Consider the following 10,458-nt stretch of genomic DNA (forward strand, 5'->3'; position numbering starts at 1 on the left):
GTAATATGTGTTGCATGAATAGAAAAATTCGGTATGAATCTTCTATAGTAATTAATGAATGCTACAAATCTTTTGCATTCATCAGCATTTCTTGGTTTTGGGTAGGTAAGAATTTTGTCGAATTTTGATTCGTCTGGCAAGATTCCTTGATCTGTGCATTTGTGTCCCAGAAATGTTACTTGGGAGTCAAAGAATTTGCATTTATCTGGGTGAAGTTTAAGATTTGTGGCTCTACAAACATCAAAAACTGATTTTAAATTCTTGAGCATGTGATTTTCCGAGCAGCCTACAACTATTAAGTCATCCATATAAATGAGTTGGGTGCACTTTTTAATCCAAATGGTAATCGCTTGAATCTAAATGATCCTTGATCGGATGAGAAAGACGTTATGTTTCTTGAATTCTCCTCTAATTCTATTTGATGAAAGCCAGAGATTAAATCCAGACAGAAAAAATATTTGGCACGACCCAATTGATCGAGAATATCATCGATTCTAGGTAGTGGGTATTTGTCTGACGCTAATTTTTTGTTGACCTGTCTATAGTCTATTACTAATCTCCATTTTTTCTCTGAGGAATTTGGTAAGGATTTTTTAGGTACAAGAAGAATTGGGCTATTATATTCTGATACCGAAGGTTCAACTATGTCATCTTTAATTAATTTGTCTATATGTTTTCTGATTTCGGGTTTATGATTATGAGGCAATCTATAGTTTTTAATGTAGACCGGTGTTTCGTCTTTTAAACGCAATTTTTGTTTATAAAAATTGTTGACAGTGCAGGGATCAGTCTCTAAAGCGAATACATCTGTATAGTCTGAGCATTATTTTAGTAATTTATCGCGGTGGTATAAAGGACAGTTTTGGGTTAGTTTATTTAATATAGTGTTCTCTCTCTCTTCAGTGTCGTTTGTTTTGCTGATGTTAACCACCTTGTAGTCATCCAAGGATTCTGTTCTGATCTTATTTTGTTTAAGAAAAACATTATTATCTGTTGTATTTATTATTCTGACATATGGATTCCTCGTGTTAACTATTGTATTTGCTATTATTACGCCTTCTTCTAACTCTTGGTTTGGGATAAGCATATTTTCTGCGGTTGCAACTATGTGGATCTTCCTAATAACTTCCACTCTTGCCGGTAAACTAAGTATTCCCTTTGTGGGTGATTCTAAAATTTCTAGCTCCAAGTGACTTTTCAGAGAGTTAGGTCATATTATCAACAGTGTTGCCGCGAAACATTTTTAGTGGTAGCTAAATTGCAGCTAAAAAAGGGCTAAAAAAGAGCTAAAAATCGTCGTTGTGGCTAAAAATGGTAGCTAAATTTTTTTACCTACATCTTATATATAAAAATAAGTGCACGTTTTTGGTGTGACCTCATAACTTGAAAACAGCTTGACCGAATTCAACCAAATTTATGTGGCATATTCGATTTATCATGCAGATGGTTTATGCGAAGTTTTCCCGAATTCGGAAGAGGGGGCGTGGCACCACCCATACTAACTAGAATATAAAAATAAGTGAACGTTTTTGGTGTGACAATATAACTTAAGAACGGCTTCACCGAATTCAACCAAATTTATGCGGCATATTCGGGCCATCATGCAGATATTTTATGTGTAGTTTTCCCAAATTTGGAAAAGGGGCGTGGCATATGTATGTATCTTATGTATACAAATAAGTACATGTTTTTGGTGTGAGCTTATAACTTGAGAACGGCTTCACCGAATTCAACCAAATTTATACGGCATATTCAGGCTATCATGCAGATGGTTTATGTGAAGTTTGCCCGAATTCGTAAAAATGGGTGTGGCACCTTCCATACTAACTAAAATTTTTTTGTTGTATATCTCTTGAAATATTTGTGGTAGAGTACTGGAAGTTGGTATAGAGGTATAACCAATAATTCCATACTCATGGATAAAAATGGGCAGTATTGGAAAAGAGGGCGTTGCACCTCACATCTTATATATAAAGACTAAGTGCAAGATTTCAACCAAATTTATACGGCATAGTCGGGCTATTATGCAGATGGTTTGTGTTAAGTTTCCCCGAATTCGGAAAAGGGGGCGTGGCACCACCCATACTAACAAAAATTGTCATCTGGTATATCTCTTGAAATATTTGTGGTAGATTACTGGAATCGGTAGCTATACGTGGCCTGTTCAAGAGTTGGCATTCCAAATTGTTTATTTATTCATACCCAAGATGGAAAAACAAAAAATGTTGTATATCCAAATCTGTTGGATTAAGTTTTAAAATAAAGAATCAAAAATTTTGAAATAAAACAAATGATAAATTTTCATATAGAAAAATTACAGGACTTTTCATTCGTTTTTCAATATTTGGTGTAGAGAAGCACACCGGGGTACTGCTAGTATAAATATGTAAGTATACACGCAAACATTTTCTATAATTACTGTTATAGAAAAACAATGAACTCTGAAAAGAATTACTATTTTATTCAACAAAAAAACTTTTTGTGTAACACAGAAAGCATATTAAAGGTCACCAACTTACCTATTTTAAAGTATAGTTAAATCGTTAACGGATAAGATAACGGCCCAGAAACGTAAGGAACATACATAGAAATATGTTTACTTGCCTTAAAGGAAAGGCGTTCGCTTTATGAGCGAAGAGTTAAATTCATGAAAATCATAAAAAAAATTTGAAAAGTGAAAACAAAGGAAAATTACGATAAAAAAGCAAATCCACAAAGTATTCTAGCAAACAACATGGTCTACCTAAAGGATGAAACCGGCCACATGCTGGACGGCATCTTTAAAGGCCCATATAAAGTTATAGAAACAGACACTCAGGGTAATTGCAAAATCGATATGAACTCAAAAACAACCATTGTGCATAAAAACAGATTAAAATTAGCATAATAAAATTTTAAAACGTATTTTAAGACTATCCTGGCCAGGACTAACACATAAATACATAGATTAAAATTATAAATTGTTAAAGGCAAATACATAAATATTATATATATATACAATTAAAAGGAAAAAAGTAAAAAAAAAAACAAAAAAAAATAAAATAAAAAATCCTAAATATACAAACACATAAAATTCACAAATACAAACTTGTAAATGTTCCAAATTCAATCTTTTACAATAAGGTCAAAATATAAATAAGTATACCTAAGAAAACAAAAATCTTTTTACAAACTACATATGCAAGTAAACTAAACAATAAAATACATTTGACACCCCGAACAAAATTCCATTGTACAGCATGATCATTCAAATCGTCTCTATTTGTATGATCACGCTTTCAAACGGGGAAGGTGTAGTGACTTTCGTCAAAAGTAGGTAAACGTGGAAACAATAACAAACGATAAGCCAAACAGACATATGACTGTTCTGGGGTCATAAACCCTTTAACGTTCATTCGTTTATTGCATTTCATTGCAGCGTATGCGATGACATATGATCACAAGACAAACCCAAGTGGAAGGTCCAACAGCAATTGAAACCAAAATAGTTTGACACATTTACCAAATGTGTTAGTCATAGATTGGATATTGTTTTCAACGCTATATAAGTAGAAGTAAGTTCATAAGTAGTTTAGTTACTGAAAATCATTCAATAAACACTGTTGGTTTTAAAACCTAATAAAACATAAACACTTTTCATTTTAATAAATCTAACTTGCTCTTTGGCACTCACCCATAGTGACAAGACAAGATTAGATTGGATAGGCGGCTTTCTTGAGAGCTCTGTCCACAGCACAATCTATATAAGGCTAAGCACTTGATGGCAAAGTAAGGCCATCTATTTCAGGGGTGCTCTCGTACTCTTCGAATTTTGGAATAGTATTTTTGCATTTCGTGCAATCCTTACATCGTGCAAGACTTCGAGAATACCCCTAGTGTTACAAAATCCTTGACGGTGGTACCGGGAGGGGAACGGTACATGACGGTAGGAAGTTTAGTTTGGGTTAAAGTCTCACACTGACGGGGTTAAGCTTTCGATGCTTCCTCCTCGTAAAATAAACGTGCTCAGTTAAAAGTTAACAATTTAAATCGACGAATAGTTTTATATCAACTTTTGTGAACTTCTGTTTATTTGTTTTTGTACAACAAATGGTTACAATAATTTTAAGCTATAATAAACAATTTTTTAGTAAGTTATTGGTTTTGATTTTTTTTTTTTGTATGCATTGAATTAAATGAACTCCTGCATTCATATGACGTTTTAGTATTTTAAAGCTTTTTGGTCAATAACTCTTAAGACTGGTTTCACTATGTCATATTTTGACTGCAAAATTTGGCGACATATTTTGATACAACTTTATCTCCTTTATCCATACCTTTACTGATGATATTATGCGCCCAAAATTGATAGATAGCCGATCTCGCAGCGCATGTACACGACTAGAGACCGATCCTGATCCAAATCAACCGAAAACCCGCTTTTTGATCCTATTTGACAATGTGCTTTCACTTATTTGACGACAAATGCCACTGAATTTGACATAGTGAAAACCAGCCTTTACACTTAATGGAACTTTTTTTCTGTTTTGGTCAGAGTTTGTCTAAAGTTTTTTTTATAGATATTTGGCCTTATTCATAAAAAATAAAGTAGGTTTAAAATGCTTTAAAAATTGACGTTTCCATACATTTTTCAAATTATGAACCTTTTTTAAAGACACTTTATTTTTTATGAATAGGGCTAATTGAGTGTAACCCTGTAAAATCAGGTGATCTCAGCTGTGAGGCATTTCTGCAAAACATCCAATTTTTTTCACTTGTAAGTGTATACAATGCATAGTGTAATAAGCAAAGTGAAATCAATATATGACATATTTATTTTGTATACGCTTATATGACAACGGTTTTGTCATTGCGCTAACCCATTTGAAACTAGCAACATTATAAATTAATTTCAAAATAAAAAAAATTTGATTTCAAGTCAAAAAATAATTGTTTTAGAAAACTAAGAACAAAACGAAAAAAAATCTTTTAAAATGCCCGATACTTGCTGTTTATGCAGAAGCACCCACAACAATGAGGTGGGAATGTTTCGTGTGCCAGCATCTTGTTACGCAAGGAAGGGATTGGATGAATGCGTGTGGTGTTAAACTAACTGGATCACCACTCTGCACTTCAAATCGAATGATATCATTTATGCAAGTATTAATGCCAAGAGAAGACGCCTCGATCCAGATGCAGTACCAACAAAGATGTTACCTGCTATTTCATCAGATGAGAGGTAATGATCAAAGTGTGGGTATGTTCTCAAATGCATTAGTGCAAAGGCATATCGTGAAAATAACGTCCAATAACTACAACCGCAGTGCGCCAAACAGATGTTAAGTATCGCATAAAATTTACACTTTCGCCAATTTAGTAATAATATTGGTCCTGATTTGATTAATTTGAGTGTTGCCGTTTTCGTTATTCTTTAACAAAATCGGTACTTTACTTTGTAATGCTGTGGAACAAAAATGCATTTTTGAGTAAATGTTTTAGTAGCAGGAAATAAGAGTTAGAATTCGGCTTTTATATTTTGACAGCGTATTCGGAGACTGCAGCAGGTTAAACTCATACCTGAGTAGACTAAATGAGGATGTGCCAAATGAGTGTCCGGCATGCGGAGAGACCCCTCACGAGTCGAAACATCTCTTCGCATGCCCAGAAAACCCGACAACCCTAACGACGTTGTCCCTGTGGACCGACCCCGTAGAGGCTGCACGCTTCTTGGGGCTGCCGTTAGTGGAACTCGACGACAACGACTGAGATATCAACCATTCTGGGCGGGGTTGTTGTAGCCGCTATAACAACAACAACAACTGCATTTTTATACACTTTTTTAATTCACGTAAGGATGTTTTTTTAATTAGTTGGTAGTTATTTAAATGGTAATGAAGGAAAAAGTTCAAGATCTACTGTTCTTCTTCTTTATTGGCGCTGTAACCGTCATTTCTACTCACTAAACTTAAAAACGAATATATGTAGATATATACATTGAATACATTTCATAAGAGTTCAAGAAAGCACGGTTTTAATTTAGTTTCTCTTCCTGTAAAAAAAGTTTGAATATGCAAATGTACATGTACTGAAAAGCGTTCATATGTATGATTTACATACTTATTCAAATAATAAGCACAAATCCAAATAAGTAAAAATTGTTTCGAAGTTAATTCAACATTCTAATGGTAATGCTCGCAATGTTGTCCTCAGAAATTCTTCAAAGCTGTTATCGCAGTTTCGTGGCGATTTTATCTCGATGCAACTCTGATTTCCATTTGCTTACTTTTGTTAAGAGCAAAATACAACACACAAGCGGCTTGTCTAAAAAATTACATTGTAAAGCCAAAGAATATAACTCAGTGTTGTAAAGTGAATATTTGTACACTAACAGGCATGTTCTGCAAATCGTACGATTTCAAATCGGTGTGATTTCCGAAGTATTGTTGTATATTTGTAATCAAAGTAGTAAATGTTTCAAATGGAAACTCCTGGAAACACATCATTTGCGTTATATCCATCGTTTTAGTGCCTAATTTTTCCCTCTTTATTATAAAACCTCTGAAATAGATTTTGTAAATCGCACCGACTAGAAATCGTACGATTTGCAGAACACGCCTGTAAATTTAGCATTTATTTCTAAAATATGCTAAAAAATGCATTTGGTGCGAAATATGCCGAAACATGGTCTAACAAATATGGCTAAAACGCTTCATCTTTTTACAATTCGTATTTCCTTTTTATGCATTTTGTGATAAAGTATAAGAAAAAAACATGTTCGAGCATATTTTTGGTTGCCCTAGTTATGAGGTATTTCTTAAAGGACTACCTCTAAATTTCGATTTATACATGTACACATATCTATAACCCATCCAAATCATTTATACTAATGCTAGGACCTTTTCCAAAGCTGCTTATTTTCCCTCTTTCTACTACTTTTAAAATGCATACCAGAATTAAGGCAGTCTACCATTTGGTGAGTTCGTACTGAGATCACCTTCTCTTATTCCACCGTGAACCTGCACATACTTAAAGTTACCACATTCAAAAAACAATTGTACACAGTTTATTTGTTTTAAAGAGACGGTCTAATATAAATACATATCATCTTTTAAAGTACAAAACCGCGTATCGTTATTTTGCAAAACCGTGTAACTGAAATTTGCTGCCAAATATTGGATTTGCTCACACAAGCTCTTGGCTCAATCCTTATCCCTCCGTCCTGAAATATACTAGCCAGAAACGCGATTGCTTTATAAAAAAGAGAACTATTTTGAAATATGAGCATTTTTACTCTCTAGAAAACAATTTATGCAACCTCACATACGCGGTTTTGCATTATCTTGATACACGGTTTTGCATTTTGTTTATACGCGGGTTTGTACTTTAAACGACGATATACTATGTTTTTACATACATACATAGTATTTATGTAGGGAATATTTTAGCCATTGGCGTTTCTAAATTTTATTTCTGCACATTAAATAATGGATGTAATATTAATAGGGATGGAACAACAGATGTCACGCGCACATTTCACTTTGGGGAGCCCACAGAATTTCAAAAAGAGGCTTACACGCGCGTCTTAAAAGGGCAGTTGATATTTGGATCCACAATTTTCCCAGCGAGAGTAAAGGTCAGTTGAAAGTGGTATTTATTTGAGTAGAAGTTTTCCTCATATGTACATATAATAAAAAAGGGCCAAGTTCTCGACACTATCGCAAGAAAATGCCTTTGGGATGTTGGACTCGATTATGGACATGGAACAGGGCATGGTATTGGATCATTCCTTAATGTGCATGAGGGTCCTATGGGAGTAGGAATTCGTCCTATGCCCGATGATCCCGGATTACAAGAAAACATGTTTATATCGAACGGTATTATTGATATTATTTGATATATGCTATATATATATATGTATATATATATGTAAGTACAATCTTTTATGCCTTAGAACCAGGATATTACCATGCAGAGGAATTCGGCATTCGTATTGAAGACATTGTTCAAATCGTCCCAGCATCAACAATTCACAACTTCGGAGGAAGAGGCGCTTTAACATTTAAAACTATTACAATGTGTCCAAAGCAAACAAAGATGATTATAAAAGATATGCTCTTAGATACAGAGGTAATGACTTCATTTTATAATTTTTTCAGTATTGTAAATGCTTCTTTATAGATAACAATTTTAAACAATTATCACAAAACGGTTTGGGAAACCTTGTCTACAATTTTGCGGGAGGAGGGTGATGATCTCACTTTATCATGGTTGGAAAAAGAGACCCGTGCCATTTAAATCAGTTTGTGTGCGGCGTCTTAGAAACAATAAAGATTTATAGCGTTAAGGTTTTCTTTAGCAGTTTCGGTTGTACCTCACGGCTATCTTTATTCTCAAAAAAGATACTTATTATTAGTACGTTTATACCGTGATAAAAATATTTATAAGGTAAATTGCTGAGAGCCAGCTTTAGGAATTTTGACGTTTGCTTTTTTTTGCTAATTTCTCTCGCCGTCATTTTTTTTGTTTGTTTTTATTTTCACTCAAACGAAAGAAATATATTTCTGTCCAAACAATAAAATTTGAATGACATTCATAGATATCTACATATGTATGTATGTGTACATTAGATCACTCCCCATACAAAAAAAAAAGCGGCACTGTTTTTCCATTGGAATTATAAATATCTATTATATTTTAAGACCTCGACCAAAATATTTCGGAAAAATATTAAGATTTAAGCGAGCTGGACCGATTTGAAAATACCTCCAAAAAGTTTTTTATGAATAGAAATAGTTTCTTAAAGATGTTCAAAAAAACCCTCAAATGACAAAACGGTTTAAGCTTAAAAAATTTACATAAAAATATTAAAAAATAAAAAATAAAATAAAAATTTTGAACGGGATCGGAATAATGAGATTTTTGATGCTGTTTTTTAACTTTTTTCAAAGATTGGTATAAGAAAAAAACTTGAATAACTGAACCTAAACTCTTCCGATTTAGACCTGTGAGGTATCATTGGAAAGATATTTTCTCACCCAAGACACGAATGACTTTCTTTGCACATAAATAAAAATGGTGGGAAAATACCTTTCTACCGAGATCCCATAAGTCTAAATCAGAATAGTTTTGGCCCAGTTATTTAAGTTTTTCGTAAATCAATCTTTGAATAAAACTAAAAAAACAGCATCAAAAATCTCATTATTACGATTCCGTTGAAAAGAATTTTAAGGAAATATTTTTATGCAGATTTGTTTAGCCTAATCTGTTTTGTTATCCGAGGGGAATTTTTTCAAAAAGTTCTTTAAAAAACTACTTTTATTAATAAAAAACTCCACTTTTGTAGGTATTTTCAAATCGGTCCAGCTTGCTTAAATCTTAATATTTTTCCGAAATATTTGGGTAGACGTCTTAAAAAATAATAAATTTTGTAATCCCGGCGGTAAACCCTCAAGTTTTTTTGGTGATGCAGTCTAATGTACATATGTAAATAAATAAATGTAAGCAATTGTGTGTAATGAATTTCTACCCACATGCTTAGGCAAGATTTTGGCATACATTTAAACCAATTTAACCTTAAAGCCATGATTCAATAATTAAAGGTTTCCTCATTAGTGACATTCGAGTTTTGACACTCCTTTATCTCCCTTACAAAAGCTTTGCACACACGCACGAACCCACACAGTGCCTTGCTAAGGGAGCCGATTTTGTCAAGAGGGAGCGAGGAAATCGTTTTTTGAGCAAACCTTTTATTATTGAATCATGCCTTAAAGCCACTGCACTTTTGCTAAAAACTATCTTGGGTCGAGTGGTGGGGCAAAAAATGAGCCTAGCGCACAGAGGCACTTGGGAAAATTCGCTGCCTTAACACCACAAACCTCGAACAATTTTTGCGTACATACGGTAATTGCGAGAACTTAAAGAACTTTATACTTCTTTCCTTGCAGAGAAAAACGGTATTTGCGCAGCCGCTAACGCAGCATCCCACATTTGAATAAATAAATTTTCGAATCATAAATTTTCATTTACATATTTATTTGACATTTGAATTATTTCGAGAGAGTAAATGCTAGCAAACGTCAAAAACCCCCAATGGCGGACGAATTGTGCGAGCGGTTTTACCCAAGGTGTGATTGACAACTCAGTGCGGCTCTCTTTTAAGGTACTATAATGTCAAAAAGTATAAACAAACGAATTAACCATTAGTGATGCATGTATCTTGTCAGCACTGATACCCAAGGCTTTTATTTTTATTATAGTTTTGTTTTACTTACATTACCTGGAATATATATATTTTGTCAATAACATAAAACAAATTGTTTATAAAATCGTTTTAGCAATTTTCTTGTTTTTAATTGCCCAAGTTTTATACCTTTGTGCGTTTATTTTTATATTTAAATTTTTTATCCTAAACATTATTCGACACTTATAAAAGTATGATTTTACATTTGTTAAATTTATTTCATGCGAAATAGTTTGGGT

The 10,458-nt window shown here is 33.4% G+C and overlaps 1 protein-coding gene across 1 annotated transcript; it reads left to right on the plus strand.

The window, feature by feature from the left end:
- The first annotated feature begins 7,463 nt into the window (after nt 1-7,463).
- Nucleotides 7,464-8,391, plus strand: LOC108364633 (xaa-Pro aminopeptidase 1-like). The gene is made up of 4 exons (XM_017618387.1): nt 7,464-7,612; nt 7,676-7,853; nt 7,931-8,106; nt 8,158-8,391. Exons 2-4 carry the CDS (start codon nt 7,787-7,789, stop codon nt 8,272-8,274), a joined length of 360 nt encoding a protein of 119 aa, XP_017473876.1. The 5' UTR covers nt 7,464-7,612; nt 7,676-7,786; the 3' UTR covers nt 8,275-8,391.
- Nucleotides 8,392-10,458: the final 2,067 nt, after the last annotated feature.

Source organism: Rhagoletis zephyria, unplaced genomic scaffold, assembly GCF_001687245.7.
Source record: "Rhagoletis zephyria isolate East Lansing unplaced genomic scaffold, Rhagoletis_zephyria_1.1 Rzeph_scaffold_01612, whole genome shotgun sequence".
Lineage (NCBI taxonomy): Eukaryota > Metazoa > Arthropoda > Insecta > Diptera > Tephritidae > Rhagoletis > Rhagoletis zephyria.

Coding starts and splice junctions, on each gene's coding strand:
- LOC108364633 (XM_017618387.1), top strand. CDS start 7,787: ATGGGAGTAGGAATTCGTCCTATGCCCGATGATCCCGGATTACAAGAA. Junction 7,854..7,930: donor AAACATGTTTATATCGAACG/GTATTATTGATA, acceptor TTTATGCCTTAG/AACCAGGATATTACCATGCA. Junction 8,107..8,157: donor ATATGCTCTTAGATACAGAG/GTAATGACTTCA, acceptor GCTTCTTTATAG/ATAACAATTTTAAACAATTA.